Source organism: Gasterosteus aculeatus, chromosome 4, assembly GCF_964276395.1.
Source record: "Gasterosteus aculeatus chromosome 4, fGasAcu3.hap1.1, whole genome shotgun sequence".
NCBI classification, from domain to species: domain Eukaryota; kingdom Metazoa; phylum Chordata; class Actinopteri; order Perciformes; family Gasterosteidae; genus Gasterosteus; species Gasterosteus aculeatus.
This window is the reverse complement of record NC_135691.1, coordinates 30428963-30452426: the sequence shown is the minus strand read 5'-3', so window position 1 is coordinate 30452426 and position 23464 is coordinate 30428963. Positions and strand designations below refer to the sequence as shown.

Sequence of the window (23464 nt, the reverse complement as noted above, 5' to 3'; positions counted from 1 at the left end):
AACCGTTGACTTTAAAGAGAGTGTTATATATTCTCGCATATTAATCCATTTTCTCCCGTAACTTTGTAAACTCTGTAAAAGAGTAGTGAAGCATTGTAAATTGGGTTTTTGTACAGCAGAACAATGTGAAAGAGTGAGACATTTTGCCCCCGAGGGGGATTTTTCAATGTGATTAACGCCTCTTCCTCTACACCTATAATGGTTTGATGCCGCGGCACCATGAGTCTTTTACACTAAAGGCCACCCAAAGCCGTCCTAAACTGAGGTTCTGATTGCTCACTATACTTTTCTATACTACACTAGTATAGTTTGTGTTTGCCTTGTGCTGACCTCTCTCCACAGCGCTGGAGGTAAGTGTTTTCAGGTTGCCGTCACCACGGACAACCTAGCGGTCCGTTGGAAGTGTGGCTGCTGCGTCGAGACTTTACCTCACACAAGTAGCTGTGGAGCGTCTTTTTCTAGTGTGTTTTTAATAGATCTTTTTTAAAAATTGGAATGGTAAGATATTTTTTCTACTAGCCGCAACCTGAATTACAGCTACTTCTTCCACTGTAACATGACAGAAACGCTTGAAGAAATGCATCTATGTATAACCCAACCTGACAGGTTTAACTGGGTGGGAACCGAACTAAAATATCCCCTCTAGATTATTCATGGTAAGAGCTGTCATCTGTGTCATTTTAACTACACATTCCTGGTCTGGGAATAAACCACGGTAGTCAAAAGTCTTCAAGTGGTCTTTTGCACTTAAGTAAATAAAACATTTCTGAACTCTGATTTTTGTGGTTTTCCTTTATACATGATGCATAAGCTGAAGGAAGATGATCATTGATTATTTTTTTCCAATGTTGAACCATTGTGATAAAGTAGTTTTAGTTTCTATTTAAAAGTACTAGAAACTACATTGTGCTAAAATGGATTCTTAGCCTATTTAATTTAAGTTCATAAAATGATTATATTTATTACAGTAGTGCTAACCTACTTATGTCGTTGTCAACTAGAGACATATTTAGCACATTTATATTTAGTTAAACAAAAGTCATAACTCAAGCCGACCATTAATCTACAATAGTGTTTTCAAGCGCAGGTGGAACAAAATATTTATTCAGGAGTCAATTGAATTACAATTAACTTGAAATAGCGGTATCAGTACAGATGCTTATATTCTACGTGTTGCCGGATCAAAGCTATTTGCAGTATTTTAGAGCCGTCGTGCTGTGATACAAACTGTTACACAACCGTATTACAAAACGTCAACTGTGCTACTCGTCCGACGGGTCATCCATCAGCCGGAACCTTCGTGTCACGGCGTTAGTTTCGGCGAGCAGCCCAGCGCGTTGCACTTGTCACTTCCGGCTCTTGTTTGAAATAAAGAGGTTTTGGCTAGTTTTCGAAGCCTAGTTTATGCGCTTGAATGGCAGGTTTATTCAATGAGGACACACGCGGTGGAACAAGAAGGGTCCTTTAGAGTGAACCACGGGGTCGACTCCACTCTCTCTCCCCTACTATGTTCAAAAAGATGACTGAATTTGGTCCAGATTCCGGGGGGCGAGTTAAGGTAACGTCACACCGGAGATGCCTCGCACTATGGAAAATATGAACTTCTATCACAGCTTATAGATTAAATAACGTCACCCACACAGCTTCTTTGTCTTGTTGTTTTGTATTATCCTGTAACTTAAAGTACTTAAACAGGTCCCCCCCATTTCACCCGTAGGGGATAACCATCGTGAAGCCCATCGTGTTTGGGAACGTCGCCCGTTACTTCGGGAAAAAGAGGGAGGAGGACGGACACACGCACCAGTGGTCCGTCTACGTGAAGCCTTACAGAAATGAGGTCAGAGGTCACAACGCGCATGCTTAGCATATGCAACGCTGCCGTTGATGGCTGTTACCAGGCATAATATTACGGGTCTGTTTAATTGATTTCATATGCATACCATTGCTTTTCCAGGATATGTCTGCCTATGTGAAGAAGATCCAGTTCAAGCTTCACGAGAGCTACGGTAACCCTCTGAGAGGTGAGTAACACATCTGTTTTCTTTGTCACGTGCTGTCGCCTCCTGTGGATTGCGCTTATTGATGTTAAAATGAAAATGTGACCTTCAATAAAAGCAAGAGGCGAATGCTAATATGGACGGGCACAGTGGGACATCATATAAGCATAAAGACAGGTGCACAGTGCCCCCCCTTTGTGTCTCTTCCCTCCAGTGGTGACCAAGCCTCCGTACGAGATCACAGAGACGGGCTGGGGAGAGTTTGAGATCATCGTCAAGATCTTCTTCATTGACCCCAACGAGAGACCCGTGAGAGCCTATCTAATATCTTCTGAAGACGCTTTGCATTTTAGCACCTGATACTCGCGACATGATAATAACTAGTATTTAGTATGCAATTTCCATTTTAGCATGCTTATATTTTCGTACCTTTGTCTCAGGTGACTCTGTACCATCTGTTGAAGCTGTTCCAGTCAGACTCCAGTGCAATACCCAAGAAGACTGTTGTCTCTGAATTCTATGATGAAATGGTACTTCTGTTCGCTTGCTACAGCATTTAATCTTGCCTAAATCGATTACATGAATCACAATAGGTTTCCACACACATTAAGCTTTCAAACCAACATTATCACATCAGTGTTTTTGTGTAAATTTAGAATTGTGTGGAACTGGGAGTTATGCGCCGGACTCTTTTTCTTTGTAATGTTTCAGATCTTCCAGGATCCTACGGCCATGATGCAGCAGCTTCTGACCACTTCGAGACAACTTACCTTGGGTGCATACAAGCATGAGACCGAATGTACGTATTTTATGCAGCATTTTTTGTACAGCATAAGAGGAAAAATAAAAGTTCACGCAGCGGTACACAAGAGCAGCGTCTGCATGGTTTTGAGTAACTGAAATTGGGTTTTTTACTGTGTGTGTTTGCTGTGTTTGCAGTCAATGAGCTGGAGCAGAGGACAAAGGAGAAAATGGAGGCAGCAAAGAAGAGAACCAGCCAGGAGATCACTGAGCTGAAAGACAAACTAAAAGCCAGCAGAGAAAACATCAACCACCTGAAGGCAGAGATCAGGAAACTGGAGGAAGACGGAGACCACAAGGACAACTGAGACATGGACGAACGCACACAATGTGATATGAAAAAAAAAGAAAAAAAACGTGGTTTCCATTATCTTTATTTTTCAATAACACAATATCGTAAAGCTCAAATAAGACATCACAACGATTTCCTAGCAGGTCACCACAATCTGTTTCCTGGTGAATCAAAACAAGGATTTTGTGGCTTCTACCTTTTTAATGGTGTTATTTTTCAACCCAAACATTGCTGGATTACCTGGCTGTCAGAATGGTTAAGTATCCCTAAACTATTCCCAACGACCCTAATGAGGTAACCACATTTGTGTGAACAGTTCTAAAGCTTATTTCTTGTTTTTCCTACTGATCTTTCAGTTTTATATAAAAAATAACATGTTTTCATTATTGTCTGTAATTGTCTCTTCTGTTGTAACCTTTTGAGTTTGATGAAGGTTTATTCATGAAACAAAATGACATACAGATGTTGCACTGCAACTATCTGTTTTTATTCATGAATTTGGACCCTTTGCTTTTAGGATTTAAGAAACGGAAATGCATTAACATTGTGGAGTAAGACTTGCTGTTACAGCCAGTGCTATGCAAGAATTAGTCAAATTTATTTAAGAAGTTTATCTGTGCAAAGACTATGAAACAATCCCCTTAAATGTAAATCCAGATAAACATATTCATGAATATATTTTTGGGACCTCTTCCGGAAAATATATACAGAAGAAACTTTCGAACACCACCATATTTGTGCTTTTATATGTTATGATAAAAAAAGAAATTCCTCAATGTTTTAAGGGTTTAATTTATGCAAGAGATGTGACTTGTGAGATTTCCTTAAGTCCTTGAACGCACCTTGCAGGAAGTTCAAACTAACTATCCGGTCGCTCAACAACTTTTCTTAAGCTGCACACAAATGCTTCTTTGTGTTCTCGGACTGTTCTCGACCAAAACGCCGAAGCCATAATGTTCCGACACAAAGGGCTAACATGGGAACAGTGTTGCGCGGGCAGTTACGCTTGTTTCTGGCGTTTGGGCGTCAGTTCAGTAAATACAAGCAGCGACTGAACGCTGTGAGCGCGCGCGGGTTCCAGGTGTCCTTCAGGAGCAGCAGCTCGAGGTCTGTCTGTCTGTCTGTCTGTCTGTCTGCCTGCCTGCCTCCCTGTCTGTCTGTCTGTCTGTGCTTGTTGCATTCGGCTTGAGCCCTTAGTACGAATGTGGCCTCGAGACCGTGTCGATTAGAAGTCCTCTTGTACTAACAAAAAGTAACGTTACGCTGGTTTTTCATTTGATTGTAAGCTTAACCACTGATCCTCTCCCCCTAACTTAACGTTAAAGTGATCATGATGATGTTCAACCAGTATTCTACTGTCGGGGATCACGTTTCAATGTTGACTTTTGTCATTTTAGGAGGTCAAAATTGTAAATGTTTTATACCACAGGTTCCAAATTTGGGTTTAAAGTTTAATTAATGGCAGTGATTAATGACGAAATGCATAATGTGATGTGACATGGATTGTTATTATGAATAATAAGCTAACCTTGGAGACCATCTTGAACATATATAAAAACATTTTAAACTTTAGATCTCCCTTGTCTCTACGATTTTAGTAATTTCTAAAAACAGCCCACAGTCATACTGACGGGGGGGGGGGTTTCCTTCGGAGGTCACGTGATCAGAGGGCTTTGCACCTACGTCACGGAGCCCGAGCTGGTGCCGACTAATGATCCTCAGCGTCGTCCTCCGCGTGCAAACTCCACGTCTCACCTTCACGAAAGACGCCTCGCACCCGCCTGCGTTTTCCTCCCGCTCGCGTGACCCGAGAGGGGAAAAACACCGGACCGATGCGACCCGCGTCGGACACGCTCGTGGAACCGCGCAGCTCCGAATAATGTCCCCGCGGCGCGCGTTAACAGGAGAATAATGGAGAACGTAAACGCAACAAACATGTCTCCCCGCTGAAGGGAAAAACCACCGGTGGTGTTCTGTTGCGTTCAGGTTCCCCAGGTAAGTCTGCAGGGGAAAGAGTCACCTCTGGCCCTTCTTCGCTGTGTCGATGCCGGCGGGTCTTTTAATCTGTTACGTTGTATCACTTGTTTTCTTATAAAAAGAAAAAAATCTGCTGTTGCGTGACTTCAAGAGCGAGCTTTACTCCATTTCCTGTTTGGATTGTGTGAGAGGTTTATATTGCAGCCAGGTTTGTGATCAGCATTGTCCTTACTCTTATCGAATGTTTTGGGCACTTGTTGGGTCACACTTGTACGTCATGATGATGATGATGATAACAAAAACACCAATTTGGTTGCTCAGTCTGAGTGACCCCTCTAGGAAATATGGTCCAGGCAAGGTTGGGTTGATCAGCCATGAAGTGTCCTGCATAAATGGTGCATGATATGTTGCATTGCATTGATTTTCAGCCCGGCTGCAGGAGGGAAGAAGCTCTCGCCACAGGCTCGACGTGCTGTGTGACATCAGGCTCCACAGACCTCTGTCTGGCTGTCGGGGCGCCATTGTCGTCCCAGAGAGTCTGTGTTTCCGTGCATTTTTTAAAAGTCTACCCACGAGGCCGAGTGCATCAACATCATCATCGGCGCGCTTCGTTGTGCGTGGGTTCCCCAGAGGGGACGGGGGGCGCTGTGGGGGTCGTGTTCCTAAAGACCAACAGACCATCCGTCTGTTGGCCCTTCAACGATACCAACGCCGCCAAGGAAATAGGATCTTACAATTATCTTCACTCAATACGGGACAGCAAAGGAAGGCTTTTCGCCTTAGTGGGTAGTAGTTAGTATGGGTGTGTGCGCCTCGCTGTGATTGCTGCGGATAATGAAGGGCTGCGGCTGTAGACTTGCTGGCTTCGGGGTGTGTAGGAGCCGTCACCATTGCTTGTGTGTTGCAAATGTAGGTGTTTCTTCTTCTCCTCCTTCAACTAAGAGGTCGAGTTTGCTCCCAGTTTGACCACTTTTCCCGACAAAAGCGGTTATTCCTTTAAGTCAGGCAGTCTTTCGTTTCACCGGGGGCCAACACAGTGCGGGGCGCCAACCCAACAACACAATATCGTATCATCACGTCTGAGATGGTATTTCACAAGAATAAATAAGTCCGGCTTTTTTAAATAAAGTATCAGTATGATTGAATGTGTAGTTCCATCCCAGTTTGGCATAATCCCATCATGTTAAAAGTTAGTGTGGCTGGCTTTCCTTATTTTTGTCAGTCACTTACGAAATCAGGATTACACAAGAGTAAAAACGGCTCTTTGTGTGTCCGTCTCCCTCAAGAGGAAACTTGGTTCATAGTTTTTCCTGCCAACAGTATATTAAAGATGAGACTAACTTTAATACCGAAGCATGTTGTATTTTACTGCTCTGTGTTCGCACTGTTCTGATAGTAGTGTTCCTTTGAATAAGGTGAAATTGATCTTGCTGATGTGTGTGATTGTTTTGTGTCCTACGCAAGCTGCTATGGTTTCACTGTGTTACTATGCTAGATGCTCTGTTGTTGTTGTTGTATGAATCAATGCTGCTTATGGTGCACCTTTCTTTTGTGACGTTACTCAGTCAACTGGTTTTGACTGTGTGTGCGTGTGCGTGTGCGGTAGGTGTGGTCGTGAGCTTATGGAGAAGCGACCACCTTCGGGCAGAGCAGCTCTGGAGGAGAGAAACAGCCTGGTGGAGGTAAGCGGCCTGCACATCGATTCGCTACCACATGTGGTTCATTCAAACATACATATATAGTCCAATATAACATCAGCCCAAAGCACAACAAAGGAACCACCCACTAAAAATGATTCCACATCAAGTTGAGGGCCTGAGAGAGGTTTCTTTCTCGCGGCTGGTTGTTTGGTTAATAAATGATTCATTCATTAATCTTCCATTTCCGTTTGAAATGCCGTGGAATTGACTCCTTCACTGTGTGTCCGTACCTGTACTGGAGGAGGGGGCCGTGCTGAGGGGGGCCGAGGGCGGAGACGTGGATGCCCGGACGCCGAGGAAGAGCAGCTCCTCCCGCTCCTCCCGCAAGAGCTTCCGCTTGGACTACCGGCTGGAGGTAAGACTTCACTTCCCATAATCCCCGTGGGGCCCCGATACCCCGTCGTCTACTTAAACACTCATCAACTCGTTGGCCTTTCCCTGAATCATCATCATCATCATCATAGTTCCCCCTCAACATCCCCCTTACCGCTGTGTGTTAACCTGACATTGTTTCTTTTGGCCTAAAAAAATAAGATAAACTGAAAGGTCGCTGTTCACTTTCTAGGAGGAAGTAACAAAGTCGTGCCGGGACAAACATGGCCGCTGGACCAACCCGTGGCCCACATGGCGGTTCCCTTCCTACACCACCCTGCTCCGGTTCCTGTTACTGGACAAAAACCACAGCAACATCCCGACTAGTAAAGAGGTGTGTTATTTTTACACTGAACTGGTACAGCTGGTAACTATTTTCCTCTTCTTTTCCCGTAATATCACAAGTAATCCAAAGGCCTGATGTCGGATCAGTATCGAATGATGGTTACAACATAAGTTTATATACAGTGTTTCCGACCCCTCGGTACAACTGGGCCTGTTTGGGTTGCTCAAAACCCACACAGTGTTTTAAGGTCCTAGTTGAAACCTTGCTGAGATTTGCTCAATAAATCACCCCATCAACCCGAGAGGTCGTTTAAAGTAAAAACGACTGAAATACACATTTGTTTTATACTGCGGATACTCGTCCCTCTCCTCCCTGGCGTGAAGGCGCTGGACGGCGAGCTGCCGGTGATGGAGCCGTACTTCGTCCGGAGCCCGGACCTCTCGGACTCCGGTCCAGGTCTGCGGGTGACCTGGCTGGGTCACGCCACAGTTCTGGTCGAAATGGACGGGCTCAATATTCTGACGGACCCAATGTTCAGCCAGAGGGCCTCGCCGCTCCAGTTCATGGGGCCCAAAAGGTACAGAGGTCCCCCGTGCACCGTGGAACAGGTGTGGTACCTTTTTTTTTCCTTCTGTTTTTAGCACTCAAATCACAGTAGCTTAGACCTTGTTTCCTTCTTTTGCCTGCTTCCATCATCGCCATGCTTTATTTTTTCCGCTGCCAACAGCTGCCCAGGATCGACGCTGTTGTCATCAGTCATTCTCATTACGACCACCTGGATGTCGGCTCCGTGGCCGGCCTCAACGAACGCTTTGGAGGGGAGCTGCGCTGGTAAGCGGGGTCTTCAGAACGAGCCGTAAAAAAAAAAAAAAAAAAAAAAAAGTTTTTACTGCCTGGCTAGTAAACAACACCACAGCACGTCGTAAAAGTGTTGTATCACAAATGCGACGCGTGTGACGCGCAGGTTCGTGCCCCTGGGTCTGATGGACTGGCTGGTGAAGATGGGCTGTGAGAATGTGATGGAGCTGGATTGGTGGGAGGAGAACTGCGTCCCGGGTCACGACGACGTCACCTTCGTCTGCACGCCTTCTCAACACTGGAGCAAACGCACGGCGCTGGACGATAACAAGGTTCATTTGCCTGTACTTTCATAGTTGGACAAAGTCTGCAAATATAGTCAACAGCCGACCCAGTTTCAGTAATAAAACAGCTTTTATTTTGACTTTAATTGTATAATCATCGCTGTTTTTATTGGGTGGTCCTCAGTCTCTTTGGGGCAGCTGGTCCATTTTAGGTCCGGATCATCGGTTCTTTTTCGCTGGCGATACGGGCTACTGCACTTGCTTCCACGAGATCGGCCGGCGCTTCGGACCATTTGACCTCGCGGCGATCCCCATCGGCGCTTACCTGCCCAGGTTCCGGCCGGTCATAAATCTGTCAAGTACATTTAAAAAAAAAAAAAAGTTTAACGCCAACAAACCGCCAACAAAATGGGTTTGGTTTTCAGGGATATGATGCAGGGGCAGCATGTCGATCCAGAAGAGGCTGTTCGGATTCACCAAGACCTTCAGGCCAAGCAGTCTGTGGCCATTCACTGGGGAACCTTCGCTCTCGCTTATGAGGTACAAAATGCAGTTAAATGAAGTGTGATCAGATGCTTAGCATGGTTTAAAAACAGGAAAAGCTGTTGTATTAAAGAAATGAAAGGGTATCCCTGCTACCTTGGGACAAGCTATGTTCAGGCTAAGCTAATATTAAGTTAGATAAAAAATGTCTGTGTGAAGTTGAAGCAACCAAAAGAAATGTTGCTGCCACACTGTTTGTGACTGGGCCGTGTCGTCCCTTCTCCATCCAGTACTACCTGGAGCCCCCGGTCCGCCTCAGAGAGGCCATGGAGCAGAAGGGACTGAAGCCGGAGTCCTTTTTCACTCTGCATCACGGGGAGTCTCGCCTTATAGCTTCCCAGGAGGGAGACGTGTTCGAGTGATCCTCTCTGCAGCATTTCATGGCCCATGTGCCTGTAATAAAGTGCAGAACATGTTTTATAATGCTGTATCTCCACCATAAGAATGTTTTTACATTTTTCCTCAGATGCATTATTATGAAATTAAAGTCATACAGTTAGTATCTGAGGTAGAGCACTTAGATTAATGATTTGCACACTTCAGGCAGCTCCCAGTCCAGTTAAACAATCTGGTTTAGAATAAATCAAGCTCCCAGAAAGCTGGACTGAAGTTCCTGGAGCTGCAAAATAAGGTTATTTAGCTCGGTGCTAGCCAATAGCCAGATAGAAATATGTATTTTCTGAATGTAAACCCATAACTACATAACATGCCGAAATCCATTATTGTCTGCGGAATTAATTCCCGACCACTGTATATTAATGTAGAGCTGCAAGATGAAGACTGGAGACGAGCTGGATTCACCTTCATGTCTTAAATAGAACTTTTTAGTGTGATCATTTTCACTGTTTAGAACCTGAGTGGAAAGATCCATTTGCTTTAGTGCAAAAATAATAATTTGAGTACTCACTGTTAAACTGATGTGTTATCCAATGCTGAATGATTGTGGCTTGGACTTGATTCATTAAATATGAATTACAATTAAAATGTCCTTTGTTGTCCATAAACGTTTCATACAGTAAAAAGAGCCGTAAGATGGAGACTGAAGCTGAGCTTCAAAGTCAAAAACGTGTAAAAAAAACTCAATATATCAGAATCCAAGACAGTCGGATAACGTCTGAAGAAATCCGTACAGCATGTTGAGTCAATTATGTCAAAAGTCACAGTACATGTAAGGTCACAATGTGTATCATGTATCCAGACGAAAAGTATATTTTACAAAAACATGTATTGTAAAGCCAAACAAGTAAAGTCTTTAAAATGTCAGTTGTCAATTCATACTTTTTAAGCTTCATACAATGATATTTATTTCGACGAGCGATATGTCTGTTTCACATAATATATAATGACCTACACTTTTATCAACATGCTATACTATCAACTTTTTTCATGACTATGACTAAGAACTTTTTACTCTTTTTAACATGCTGTACTATGACCCTTTTTGACATGCTATACTTTAAACCTTTTCTAAATTCTATACTATGGAATGTTGAATAAAGGTCATTCTATAACTATTTTCTTTACCGTGAATCTTTTCACTTCATACATATATTTTACATTCTATGAACCTTTTCTCCATTTTTTCGTATCTATATTAGGACCTGGATTCACTTTTTACGGCCCGCCATGCTATGACCAAAGACAACACGCTACACTTTTCTTCTGCCACCTTAAGTTAGTTAGTGGTTTCATTCATACCTGCTGACGAGGTCCAGAACATCCAAACGCTTCTTGGAACTTTCGTCACAAATTATTAAACGTTGCACTCGACTAAAGCACTGCTTTATAAACTATTTCACCTCTTTAGAGTAGCCGCTACCGTCACTGCGCTCCCTCCATGCTGCATTTCTTTGTGCTGCCTCCCTGCACCCACAGGTGCCTGTAATTACTCCCCTCTCCTTCCTCACCCTCCTCTCCCTCCTCCCCCAACACGGCCGTAAAGGGCTGTTCTGCCATTTTACTTTTCCCACTTCTTCTTAATACACGTTTTTTTTGTGGTATTTATTTAGATGCAATGTAAATAAATAAAAGAGAATGACAAAAGATTAGGTTTTCTTATAAAACAAACCAAAATATTGCTCGATATTATTGGAAGTTCTCAGTGTTTCCATCCAAATTGTTGCAAAAATGCCGTCTCAGAATAAATCTAAAAATTGCTGCTATGCTGCTTGGAGGTTGATGATGTCATTTGCAATGTTTTGACACTAATATGGCGCATTTGAGTAGCTTAGCTGAACCACATTGATGGAATTATTTAGGCTCCATGATTGGGTCAGTACAACGCATGTATGTGATCTGCTCCCGGATGTGAGATGAAGGAAAAAAAGAAATCCAAGATGGTTTGTCCCCATGTAGACAGGCTTGAGGGGACGTCCTGTATAAAATATTTATGGCGGAGACGAGCTGCGGTTGGTTTCTCTATTTAAAGTGGGAAAGGCTCTGTTAAAATATCTCCTGATTAACGTCTGACAACGTTGTAAATAATTCAATTAGGTTTGTACATAGTGCGAGACGGAATTCTAATTCATATTTTTCTTATTTATTATTTAAAATAACTTTACGTTTCAACCAACAGAGTTGGAGAGTTTATTTTCTATTCAGTGTTAAAAAGAAGTTCAACAGCCTACAATGATACAATAGCCCATCTCTTGCAGAGATAATTGACAATTATAAAACATTTCGTCAACACGTTTTCATTCCTCTGTATCATTCCGGGGGGACTGACGTTCTCAGAGACGAGACCAAAAGCCAAATTCCTATTTTCAGTGTTCACCAGACGTGTCTCTGGGGACGGGTGACCACATCTTCTGAAAAAATAATTTAATTTGAGTCCCATAAAAGCGCGGTGTCAGGAATGTGGTCACGGCGCCGCGTTGCTTGCACGCGTCTCTGCGTTAGTGTGTGTCTGCTCCCTCTGCTGCGCCTCCTCCTCCTCCTCCTCCTCCTCCTCCTCCTCCTCCTCCTTCTCCTCCTCCTTCTCCTCCTCCTCCTCCTCCAACCCCCCCGGAGCGACGCGCAGAGAAGTCCAGAATGATGCCGCTGTGCTCCGGCTCCGAGTCCAAAAACTCCGGCGCGTCGCCCGTCGTCGCCTCGAGGCCAGACGGGGTACTGGGACCGGATGACGCGTCCTGGGCCGGCGCCCTGGAGGATGCGGGGGAGTCGGACGCCGGCGAGCCAGGACAGAGCGTGTCCCCTCCTGGGGAGGGCTCTGGGAGGAGGCGGGGGGAGGGAGGGAGCGGGTGGGGACCTGTGCAGAGACCGACGGAGCAAAACAAGGACCTTGTGTGTTACGTGTGTTCACAGCTCTTTAGTCTCTCAGGGGTTCGAGATGTTTCTGGTGTTAAACAACAAATAAACAAGAGCTATTTTGTACTCAACATTTCCAAATATTCTGTATTTTTCTAAAAGGCGTCAACCCATTCAGGTTTTTTGACACCCGTTGAGACATCTGAGGGATGCAAACAGTCTTTCCCTCCAGTAGTAAGAGCGTTCTTGCCATCTTCACGTTTGCTGGTGCCAGTGATTTGTTGGGTCGTCTGTTACCAGGGGAACCGTACCTGGAAGTGTGGCGCGGGCGGCGGAAGCTGGAGCGCGGCGAGCCGCCCCGGATGCGCTGGCGATGCCGGAGCTGTTGGTTGCAGTCGTTGCGGATTCGGCCAAAGAGCTGCTCTCCTCCAGGCAGGACGTCATCTCAGAGACCGAGTGGCGTCTGAGGCCGGCGCCCCCCGCCGTGGAAGAGTCAGAGTCATACTCCACCACAGGGGTCAGCATGGGCACGTTGTAGCTCTTGGAGCGTACCACTGGGTTCTTGGGGATGGGGGAGTTTCCGGGTTTGGACGCCCAGGAGCGATGCAAGCGTTTCTCTGGAGAGAGAAAGAGAGCGAAGCACAGAAAGATAGAGGGAGTCCAAATCCACACATGGATACTTACATGGATACACTACACCTCTATCGCTTGTCTTGTCTCAACACATTTACACTCGCACGTACGTACCTAAAAGGCAGGAGGAGCAGTGCAAATTGGAAGATCCATCTCTGGAATACAGCCCATGAGTGCTGAGGTATGGAGAGACCACCTTCTGGATCAGAGCCTCCAAACGAAGGTAGTCGTCTGTTACACCTTTAGATTCATGGACTCCCTGCATCAGACACACAAACACACACACACTAGTTGGATTTAGCGGATAATTGCTGCTTGTTTGCATGTGCCAATGGAAACTTTAAAATCTTTGGGAGAGATCTCAGGCTGAAAGTTAAATTTGCCCTTTCTGGGATGCAATCAAACACTTAGCAACTGCGAAAAGTAAACAGCAGATGTAAAAATAAGAAACTTAACGCACGCAAAGTTAGTCTGGAGTCCACAAAATATTGATTAGAGCAGCCGAAGTGAGAACAGGCCCGATTTCAGTGTTGGTGTTAGATTAGCATCTGCTATCACAGGTCGATCCCAACGGGTTTCCGCCCACGAGGCAACGTGCCCTTGATGTCCGCATGCGTTTAAGTAAATCAGTGGCAAAAAAATGGCCGTCGATCAACGCCGAGCTGTTTAATAACTTCCTGTTTTAAAAGCTCAGGTTCTGTATTTGCGTGATGGTTGGAGTCGCCTCTACAATTGACGATGCACCTGTGGCCAAATGTTCGCGTTGAAGGGTGTGATACGTGTGGCCCCCGAGAGTCGCAATAAAGAGATCAATTGTGTTTCACTACTCGGAATCGTTGAGTATGTGCATCTAAACCACAGCACACAGAGTAACCACATCAATGGAGCAGACTTCGGCGAATTGGCATCACAGAACGAAAGGGAAATCACTAACAGATGAAGCCAGCAGCAAACATTCAGCGAATTGTGTCCGCACGAACCTCTGGCCCGCTTTGCTTTCCTGTCTGCCTTTATACAGACAGGAGAAAAAAGAAATACAACCAAAAAGCCCCGTTTTTCTGACGCTCTATGTCCTCCTCCGTCTCTAATCTAGAGTTGCCCTTTGCGACACCAAAATGTGTCTTTAAATGTTGACGAATTGAGGCGAGCTCTCCACAGGGGACCCGTCTGCCCTCTCATCTAGTTACACAAGATTCACATATTCCTTTGACCTTTTGCTTCAATAAAGATTTCGATTCTGAGGTCGCTTTTTCCAAAAACAGATAAATGACTCGCTGACGACCAGCAGGCGCCTTAAAGGACGTTGTTTAACGTGGTTTATTCGCACGGGCAAAACAGTGGCACAAACGGACGCAGTGGTCGTGGGAAGACGCGCCTCCTCTGAGATTACTTCCCGTGGGATCCTTTTGAGTCAGCCGCTCTCTTGTATCCTCTGATCCTCCATCTGTTGTCACTTACCCTCCTCCATCAGCAGCCGCGGATGTTTGTCTGTGCGAGGCTGGTGTTTCACGGTGTGTGTGTGTGTGTGTGTGTGTGTGTGTGTGCGTGCGTGCACCTGTAGTAGTAGCAGCATCTGTATGATGGAAGGGGGAACTCGGGCTCGGGGACGACACAGAGCTTCGTCCAGCTTCAGGTTGAGGGTTATGATGTTCCGGAAGTGGAGGAGAGCCAACTGACGCACTGATGGCTCCTTCCCCTGAGGTCAACGCACAGTTTTGCAATGGAACCGGAAGCGTGTGAGTGTAGTTGTGTGCGTGTGTGCGTGTGTACCTGTACAGGATAGAAGATGGCCTGCAGCATGGACAGAACATCACAGAAGAAGAAGTCCCACGTGTCGGCCAGAGAGTCCAGCAACTTCTGACCTATAGCACACAAACAAGAGACCACCGCAAAGTCAAAGACGTCACAGTGTGACTGCGCGAGGTCAACAACGCACGGATAGAATTTCATGCAAATTGTACACATGCGTGTACAATGTATGTCAGGGTTGGCATGACAGAGCCTTGTTAAAATGCTGATGTTTCAATTCCTGAGAATCACGTGATGTTCTTGCAACATCAAATTTTGCAGCATAGGTCTGCCGGTGCATCGCTGCGCAGAAAGACACACGCGTACACGTGTGCGCACACTGCGGTTGAGTGAGACAGAACAATGGGTCCGTGAGTCACTGCACGCACCGCAGTGTTTTTTGTCTCATCTCATGGCGTAGTGCGACATACTGCATCACTTCCCATGTTTTTGCAGTGACGACAGCCCTGAAAATGTGTGTGTGTGTGTGTGTGTGTGTCGCAGGTGTCTCACATAAAAGGTCACATTCGCCACAACAGAGAGAACTAATTTATTTAAGCGACTTGTTCTCACATCCTCGTGCACGTGTCTCTGTGGGTGTGCACATACAAGTGCTGACTGTAGGAAAAAGGATCCATCACACGGGTTGATGGTGCTGAGATAAAAGCATGATCTACAAAGCCAGAAGGCTGCGGCAAAGTGAGGAGGTTGATGGATGTTTTGCGTGCCGTCCGTCCGTCAGGCAGCGGAGTTCCGCTTACCTTCGTAGAAGTGGATCTTGTCCCTCAGTATCACCATGCCTTTGGTGAGCAGCTGGTTCTGAAGGTACTCGGTGAAGAAGGAGCCCAGCTCTGTCTTCAGGAGCTGCCTGTATATATATATTATATATATATATATATATAAAATAAAATAAAGAAAGTGTGAGTGTCAATTGTAAGTGACACCGTATCCCCACCCACACACCATCAGCGCTGTTTAAACCACAAACACTTAGTTGTAGTCAACTGGAGAGCTGCTGTGTTTAGACAGAAGCAGACTCAGGAAATGAGAAGAGATGTGGTTCACCTTGACGACAAAGAACGTTTCAACAACAGGATTTTTTCCACTGATGAACTGAGGAGAGCACAGGTAGAGATTAGCTTGACAGCCTGCTATTCTTACAGGGAGGGAACCATTGACCTTTGATCTTTATCTTCGTCATGACTACGGCCCAGGATCCTACAACGTAATGCGAAGATTTCATATTGTTCAAGTTCATTACGAAGGTTTGAGTCAGTGTGTGTGTGTGTGTGTGTGAGAGATGCAACAACAAAAACAGTCACTGGCATGTGTTAATGTGTCATTAAAAGATTAAATTTAGCATGGCGAAGCTGCCATTGTGTGTACATAGGAGTAAGGGAAGGATCGAAATTACAGGGTGCAACATTACAATTTAGTCAAATACAAACCAGATCAAGCACAACATTCGGCGGTGCTCGTGTGAAGGTCGGCGGGAGAGTTCGCAAAAAAACGGGTGAACGGAACGAAAAAGGAGGCAGAGAGCTCACCTGACTCCTTCATTCAGAATGTAGAGTTCATTTTCCCCCAGATCCTTCCTCTGGAAAACTGATATCACCGCGTTGTGGATGCTAAGTAGAAGCACACAAGGAGCCTTTAGTGGACAAATATCCACAACGTGGGATCGTGATGAAATATTACCAACAAGATGCATTATCACTACATGACTCGCTGCGGTGAGGTAAAGGTTTGCGGAAAAATGGAGTGCTTCAAAGTGAGATCCATTGTATTTAGCAGAAAAAGAGCAAACTGAAAGACCGAATAAATCCTGAGAGGAGAGTCAAACATCCGGGCAGTTGACCGGAAAAGAATGGATCCAAAATTTATAAAGAGCGATTGCTGACCCCCATAGTAATCGAATTATTATTATCAATTTTTTTTGGGGGGGGGTTCTGTCATTAAACTAAAAGAAAGCAAAACATCAAGAAGATCAGGAGGGGGGCCAGAACCTTTACTACAGCTCCAGCAGCTCATGTTGTCCACGCACCTCCGACCCCCCGAGCAGACCGAGCACTCTCTGGCTCTCACTCTCCGCTGCATTGCCGCGAAAAAACAGCATAAAAATAACCAGAGAAAGAAAAAGTGAGAGAGAAGAAAAAGGCTCGAGAGGGAGAATGAGATGAAAGGAGATGAAAAGAGACAGGTGATGGACCCTCGGGGAGGGGACACAGAAGTGTGTTTGTATTCACAGCACACGGCCCACATACGTCCATGTTTGTGTGTGTGTGTGTGTCAACATACAGGAGCAACAGCCTAAATGGAGCCCAAATTCAGTGAGGCAACATGACTAACGGAACGGGTCGCACACTGACCCGTTCCAAGTGGCGTTGGCGCCGGCCCTTCTCTGCTGGGTCCCTTTGTCCCTTCTGCACTCCTCCGCCTGTCCCCCGGCGGTCCCGCCCTTATCGCCTGCTCCGACGGCGGGAGCCTTCGCCTGGGAGAGGTCGGTCAGACTGGAGGAAGAGCCGATACCCAACCTCAGCTTGTTCTGAAGACTCCTCGAAATCCAAAAGACAGAGAGAGAGACAATTAACACTGTTTGGACTTATCGTGTTGCTTTAGCAACATATTTCAATTCCTGCTGTGTGTTTTTTTCCTGCGTATTGTTTGTTTTATTCGCTGCTGCCGGTTGGCTGAAGGCCACAGAGGATGATTCCATTGTATCAGTGCAATGACAATAAAACCTCTTTACTGTACTGGATGATACTGGCGGAGGCCACGCCCACTTTCCAATTACGCTGTTAATTATTATTAACAGTCCATAAAGTATAAAAGTCATCAACAGACAATCATTTTGTCAGTGAAAGTTCGATAACGTGATTTCTGTTACAGAAATTTCCAATCTATCAAAAATACAGTATGTTTTCTCTCAGAACAACACTTACACACAATAAAAAGTCACAAAAACACTTTCACTGTGCGTGACTTCGTTGGCCGGCAGCACCTTTCATTGATGGATGGATACTTTTTATCAGCCATCTGTTGATGTTTACACAAGCGTATGCGCCACGCTGCATAGAAAATATACAATTCAGAGAGACAAGTGGGTACAGGGAGGCCGTCAGGAGGAGAGTCAATTGAAACGGAAGGAGAAACATTCAAATATAGGAATGGAGAGAGGAGTAAGCTGGGAATGGAGAGAGGGAAATGTAAGACAGAAGGAGGAGCTGAGAGAGAGAACGAGGGAGGATGAGGACGAGGAGGACGGGAAGCTAAAGGATCACAGCAAAGTCAGCGAGGGGAGAGAAAAAGAGAACGGAGACACTAGGAAAGGGAAAGTGAGAGGAGATTGGGAGTGTGTGCAGATTTAATAAATAGGTCCACGCAAGAGAAACATCAACAGTTCACTTTGAACCGTTGAAGGTGTTAAGTGGTAAGAGATGCTTCACGTCAGTGAGAGCCCCTATAAACTACACGGGAACAGCATGTGGTGTTGAAGCGGAGTATAAAGTCGCTTAATAAACTCAGAAACAGGTAATGAAACACTGTTCTCTCCCAAATGAAATCTACTGAACCAGAACTTCCTACAAAGCACAGGACACACACACACACACACTGGATGTGCTTACTCCATGGGGCCGAGAGATTCATGAAAGGGTGAAGATGTGGAAGAGAAAAAGTGTCTCTGTCCTCATGGTTGTTCACAGGCCCCTTTTTGACATTTTGCTCTCATTGCACGTCTCTCCCACCTACTTCTTTTACTTTCTTCTCTCTCTCTGTGTGTGTCTCTCGCTCTCTCTTTGCCAGTCTGTGCCGGTCAGTGACCATGCAACGTGAGCTTTTGTGTCAGGGCAAACAATGGAACCCTTTGAGGTACGAGAGCTGCCAAAAAGGAAGGGGGAGGATTTAAAGGTGACACACATTTCACTTCCTCTTCCTCCTTTTTTTCTCTGTGTGGGGCCCTGTACACAAAGGTGATGTATAAAGCTGTAATTTGACCGATCAATGAACTTGATTGTGACTGCTTTTTTACGGTCATCTGCTGTGGAATTACTCCTTCTGTTTTCAAAACCGTTGTAGAGATCAATGCCCAATTTAATGCCACTGAATTTCGAGACAAAAGGAAGAAGACAAAAGAAAAAGGGTCTGAAAGGAGATGTAAAAGAAAGGATGGGACATTTGAAAGCATGTAAACAAATGTGGCAAGGAAGAGGGAGAAGGTGTGTGTGCGCTTGAGTGTGTGTGTGTGTGTGTGTGGTTTTGGACCGTCTGTCAACCTGGATCTTAGTTCAACTCCACATAAATAGGTCAGTGTGAGAAACAGGAGCCTGGGCCTCAGATAGAAACACAAGCGAGGATGCACTTCCAAATCCTCTGAGAAAAGGTGCCGCGATGAACCGCGTGCAACTAAACCTACAAACACCTGAAGAGCCGCCGACGCAGAGCAGAAAGCAGAAGGTGGAAACACCGCGCGGTCGGCGCGAGGGAACCAGTAAACCCGGAAGTTGGATGCTTTTTGTTTGTGCCGCTAACACAACAGGAAAGAGCCGGGAGAGCAAAATCGGTGCTCTAATTACTGAACAAAGGAGGATAAGGGGGATGTTTGCACGGCTGAACGAACAAATGAGGTCATTGAGGAATGTGGTGTGAGTCACTTGCGTCTACCTTTTTGTGTCCCGAAGGCCGAGGGGACAAAGGGAGAAAAAGGAACAGACAAAGTACAGATGCAGTGAAGCTCTCTGAATGAGGCATGCTGGCTGATGTGTGTGTGTGTGTGTGTGTGGTCTTACCTCCTAAATGAGCCCTCCCGTTCCATATTAGCCTTGACGGACAGCTGCGGCCTAACGACCGCCCAGCGTCCGCTGCGGCCTCCTCGCCATCTGAAACAGGTGCAATGAGAGGTGGAGAGAACCGTCTTGATTCAGATTTTTAAAGACCGCTCGCTAACTTGGACCCAAGAGCGAATCGATTGTCTTCCTGGGAGACGTTTGACGGGTAAAAGCACAGCGGCCCCACTGTGAAAAGCGTTCATGACACATGCAGTGAATGTTTTATGTCAACAACCCTCATAGAAGGCTGAACAGACAGGTGTGTATTACCTACTTTTGGAAGCTCTTCTGCGTGACAGAATAGAACTTTAAGAATATTACAGCTCAACAGCATTATAAAGCAGCTCTGAGTAGCATTTGCCTTTTCATTTCCTGTCTGTGTGGCCTCATGTCGCGCTCTCAAATAAAAGGCATCATGCTCACACGATGATAAACGGATTAATTCATTAATGACGAGCTCTGGGGCTAAAATACTTCAGGACTGAGTCAGACAGATATTCACAGACAGACAGACGGACGGGTGTCTCCACCCAGCGTCTAGCTAACAAGAGCGTAATCAAATTACACCCAAGTGGGTGAGACGGACATCGGATCCTGCCCCGAACTCAGATGCCCTTATTCTCACACACACACACACACACACACAGATAGAATGACACGCATCAGGCAGGTCTGTAGTACGGGGCCAACTGGGCTCCTGACCGGTCTGTTACATTTCATTTAATGGATAATAACAGTTACAGCAAATGGTCTCAAGCAATCAGCGGACGTGGTTCAGGCTTTAAGTCCAGGAAGTTGTAGAATATAAACGTTGACCTCCTGTTGCCCGGCGGCTACAGGACTACCTGTTACCCATCTAGTCTTGTCGACCAATATGGTTTTTCAACATAAATGCTCCTGACCTTGACGCATGAGAACGGATTTTAATTAAGTAGGACGATGGCTTTAAGAAGACCACTGCGGCGTTGCGGTGGTAAAAGCAGCGGATGATATTTGGCTAAATAGATGTTGCCGTGGTTCTGGTGAGCGGCACAAATGCACCTCTGCGTATCGCGCTGCCTGTCTCCAAAGAATCCGCTCTCGCCACATCCCTCGCTGCCGTTTGATGGCTCTTGTAGTTTCATGGATTGCGGTTTTGGGAGCTTAAAAGTGGATACGAAACCTGTGAGCTCCCACTCATTTAGAATCCAGACTTCTCCGAGTGTGAAGCCTCCTCCTCCTCACTTGTCTCTTTCTCAGCAGTTTGCATTGTAAGTAGATATCAGGGACACTGCTGAAAATGAACACCCATAATCTGCTTCAACTCACACACACACACACACACACACACACACACACACTCTGCAGACTGGCAGAACCACAGGGAAACTACCAGCCTGCAACAGACAAGTGCAAACAGTAAGTTTCCCGCACAGGTTTGAAGGCTCCTTCAAACCATCGGTGTGTGTATTTAGATCAATCCAGTCCCAGTCTGCTTCCTGTCTACTGGTGGTTAATGGAACACTTTGAAATGATGCAAGAACATTGGCATCAGTAACACTCATTGGAGGACAAATCGGTAAAAAGACGGAAGGGAAAAGGCTGTATTAGGAATTTGAGGGCGATTTGTTTAATAGTAAAAGCTGAGCGTTTTTCAAAAATATTCTTCTATTGTTGTAAAACAGTAACGAGGACAATTTGTCTTTCAAGTTCAACTCCTACTCACTTGGTCAGAAGTCACCCCGCTGCCTTTAAATCCCGCAGCACCGCGGAGAAAACAAGAAAGAAAGAAACGCAAAAGAAGAACCGACGCTCGAACTTGTTGGCGTGAAGCTCGCGCGGAGCGCTGGAGTCCAACTTCTCACGTCTTCTGGCGCAGACGGCAGCGCCAATAGGCTCCGATAAGCGGGACGCCACCGTGCGCCGCGCGAGCAGCGAGACGTCACAGCGGCCGAGAGAGAGAGAGAGAGAGAGAGCGACACGGGGGGTGGGTGGGTGGGGGAGAGAGAGAGAGAGAGAGAGACAGAGAGACACGGGGAGTGGGTGGGGGAGAGAGAGAGAGAGAGAGACAGAGAGACACGGGGAGTGGGTGGGGGAGAGAGAGAGAGAGAGAGAGAGACACGGGGAGTGGGTGGGGGAGAGAGAGAGAGAGAGAGACAGAGAGACACGGGGAGTGGGTGGGGGAGAGAGAGAGAGAGAGAGACTCGCAGCCTTTGGAAAGTGTTTGGTGGTTTCGCGTGCGCGTGCGTGTGCGCGTCCATGCCGGGTGCCTCCACTCGCACATCGTAATATCGCGCGCGTGCTTTTTGTCCTCTATCGACACACGTGGCCCCTGATGGTCCCCGAAGACCCCCGAGCTTTGCCTTTCAATGCCGATACTGAGAGAGAGACACACACACACACACACACACACACACACACACTCCTGGGGACAGATCTGGTATTAACACAAAGGGAGTCTTAGTTAAATTCAGAATGAACCAATTCATTGACAGCGGATAAGTGCTTTAACTGAAGGCCACTCTGCAGCTACACAACCTTCTGTGTGTGTGTGTGTTTATGAATGACAAAACATTCATTTTTAAGAGATTAACTTTACGCTGCACACACACACACACACACACACACACACACACACACACACAATCTAATAGACAGATCTGCTCAGATTAACCACAGAGCTCAGTGTGTCACATCAGACAAACAGCACTTGGTCTGCAGGCTGCATATGCAATTACTGATAGCGGAGCACGCACACACGCACACACGCACGCGCGCACACACACAACAATGTGGGTAATAAGAAACAGGTTTGTAATAGCAAAGTCTACTGGGCAAGGCCAGATTCTATCTTAAAAGTTCTCAGGACCATAAAACTACAACGAGTGCACGTATACAGACACACACACACACACACGCGCACACACCTGGATAAACACAATCCACCCAAAGTTCAGTAATCACTTAACATACAAACAGTGTAACTAAAGGTCCCTGTGGACATAAACAGATCTTTCCTAAACTGTATTTTTGGGTACATACAGATACTGTAGACACGCTCACAACCTCATGCACTTTTTAATGATGGCTGGTACCTTTATGTTCTACACTCTGATGTGTGTGTGTGTGTGTGTGTGTGTGTGCTCAAGCATGTGAGCATGAATAACCTGCAGTAAATGAGTGACGTTAGTTAGTGAGTGTTGCTTCAGAGACATTCTTTAACGCTTGAGACTTGAAAAGAAACCAGAGTGTGTGTGTGTGTGTGTGTGTGTGAATCCTACCATGGAAGTCAACTGTGTGTTTGCGTTTTGGACGACGTGGCAGACAACAGGAAGTACAGGACGAACCCGTCTTCTCTCTGGAACTGGACACAGCGTGATTTTCACGTCATCCTCTCATCCGTCTGCTTTTAGCCGAACTGTTAGTCGAGATAATTGAATGTTTGAATGTGATGTGATTGAATGTCTCGCCGATGCTCGTTTCCGTCCGCAGTGCAGCGGCAACAACACTGCTGAGGTTTGAGAGGAACTTTTACAGCAGACTTTGAAGTTCATTAAAAAAAAACACAAAAGAATAAACCACACGGCACACTGTGATACATGCGGTTTACTTGGTTAGGACAAATGTAATAACCTTGGTCACCGCTATTTAATCAAAGTCATTATGTGGTAATAGGACTTTCAGATGATGGAGAGCTTTCAGAGTGCAACAGACACACACACACACACACAATAGACTTTGTATTCTGGGATTTACCATAGAAGGCAGTAAAGTAGCTGAGGCGCTGACTCACATCACAACGCAGGTAGAGGTGACGTGCAAAGTGTGATCTGCAGAGAGATACACACTGTTTGTTTATGTTCGGCTACACTCCATCTCCTCCGGTTTATTTAAACACACACACACACACACAGTCACATTAGGACTAACACAAACAAACAC

General features: G+C 45.8%; 3 protein-coding genes and 1 long non-coding RNA gene across 7 annotated transcripts; 2 read left to right on the top strand and 2 right to left on the bottom strand.

Moving 5' to 3' along the window:
- The first annotated feature begins 1279 nt into the window (after positions 1-1279).
- Positions 1280-3473, top strand: yeats4 (YEATS domain containing 4). The gene is made up of 7 exons (XM_040175023.2): positions 1280-1558; positions 1718-1837; positions 1955-2021; positions 2212-2306; positions 2438-2527; positions 2709-2796; positions 2937-3473. Exons 1-7 carry the CDS (start codon positions 1508-1510, stop codon positions 3104-3106), a joined length of 681 nt encoding a protein of 226 aa, XP_040030957.2. The 5' UTR covers positions 1280-1507; the 3' UTR covers positions 3107-3473.
- Positions 3474-3916: 443 nt separating this feature from the next.
- napepld (N-acyl phosphatidylethanolamine phospholipase D) lies at positions 3917-10564 on the top strand. Of its 3 annotated transcripts, none has more exons than XM_040175021.2 (10): positions 3917-4197; positions 6674-6749; positions 7009-7122; positions 7333-7473; positions 7809-8033; positions 8153-8256; positions 8390-8555; positions 8692-8840; positions 8933-9047; positions 9281-10564. In XM_040175021.2, the coding sequence occupies exons 1-10, from the start codon at positions 4067-4069 to the stop codon at positions 9410-9412; spliced, it is 1353 nt and encodes a 450-aa protein (XP_040030955.2). In that variant the 5' UTR covers positions 3917-4066; the 3' UTR covers positions 9413-10564. The 3 variants fall into 3 exon arrangements, with proteins under 3 accessions (XP_040030955.2, XP_040030956.1, XP_077956397.1); XM_040175022.2 differs by having other exon boundaries at positions 4127-5085; XM_078100271.1 differs by lacking the exon at positions 3917-4197 and adding an exon at positions 4826-5085 and having other exon boundaries at positions 5496-6749.
- On the bottom strand, positions 8619-10981 carry LOC120818166 (uncharacterized). Its single transcript, XR_005712094.2, has 3 exons — positions 10749-10981; positions 9287-9443; positions 8619-8859 (listed from the first exon to the last, which is right to left on the bottom strand). It is a non-coding gene; the product is annotated as an uncharacterized LOC120818166 (long non-coding RNA).
- A 625-nt stretch (positions 10982-11606) lies between these two features.
- On the bottom strand, positions 11607-21504 carry LOC120818162 (proline-rich protein 5). Of its 2 annotated transcripts, XM_078100270.1 has the most exons (11): positions 21249-21504; positions 19505-19594; positions 17087-17272; positions 16265-16345; positions 15479-15585; positions 14700-14791; positions 14485-14625; positions 13044-13188; positions 12608-12913; positions 12027-12297; positions 11607-11978 (listed from the first exon to the last, which is right to left on the bottom strand). In XM_078100270.1, the coding sequence occupies exons 2-11, from the start codon at positions 19528-19530 to the stop codon at positions 11945-11947; spliced, it is 1389 nt and encodes a 462-aa protein (XP_077956396.1). In that variant the 5' UTR covers positions 19531-19594; positions 21249-21504; the 3' UTR covers positions 11607-11944. The 2 variants fall into 2 exon arrangements, with proteins under 2 accessions (XP_077956396.1, XP_040030953.2); XM_040175019.2 differs by having other exon boundaries at positions 11607-12297.
- Positions 21505-23464: the final 1960 nt, after the last annotated feature.

Coding starts and splice junctions, on each gene's coding strand:
- napepld (XM_040175021.2), top strand. CDS start 4,067: ATGGGAACAGTGTTGCGCGGGCAGTTACGCTTGTTTCTGGCGTTTGGG. Junction 8,034..8,152: donor CCCCGTGCACCGTGGAACAG/GTGTGGTACCTT, acceptor CGCTGCCAACAG/CTGCCCAGGATCGACGCTGT. Junction 9,048..9,280: donor CCTTCGCTCTCGCTTATGAG/GTACAAAATGCA, acceptor TTCTCCATCCAG/TACTACCTGGAGCCCCCGGT.
- yeats4 (XM_040175023.2), top strand. CDS start 1,508: ATGTTCAAAAAGATGACTGAATTTGGTCCAGATTCCGGGGGGCGAGTT. Junction 1,559..1,717: donor ATTCCGGGGGGCGAGTTAAG/GTAACGTCACAC, acceptor TTTCACCCGTAG/GGGATAACCATCGTGAAGCC. Junction 2,528..2,708: donor CTGAATTCTATGATGAAATG/GTACTTCTGTTC, acceptor GTAATGTTTCAG/ATCTTCCAGGATCCTACGGC.
- LOC120818162 (XM_040175019.2), bottom strand. CDS start 19,530: ATGGAACGGGAGGGCTCATTTAGGAG. Junction 16,346..17,086: donor GCCAACGCCACTTGGAACGG/GTCAGTGTGCGA, acceptor GCTTCTACTTAG/CATCCACAACGCGGTGATAT. Junction 12,914..13,043: donor CTGCTCCTCCTGCCTTTTAG/GTACGTACGTGC, acceptor TTCTCTCTCCAG/AGAAACGCTTGCATCGCTCC.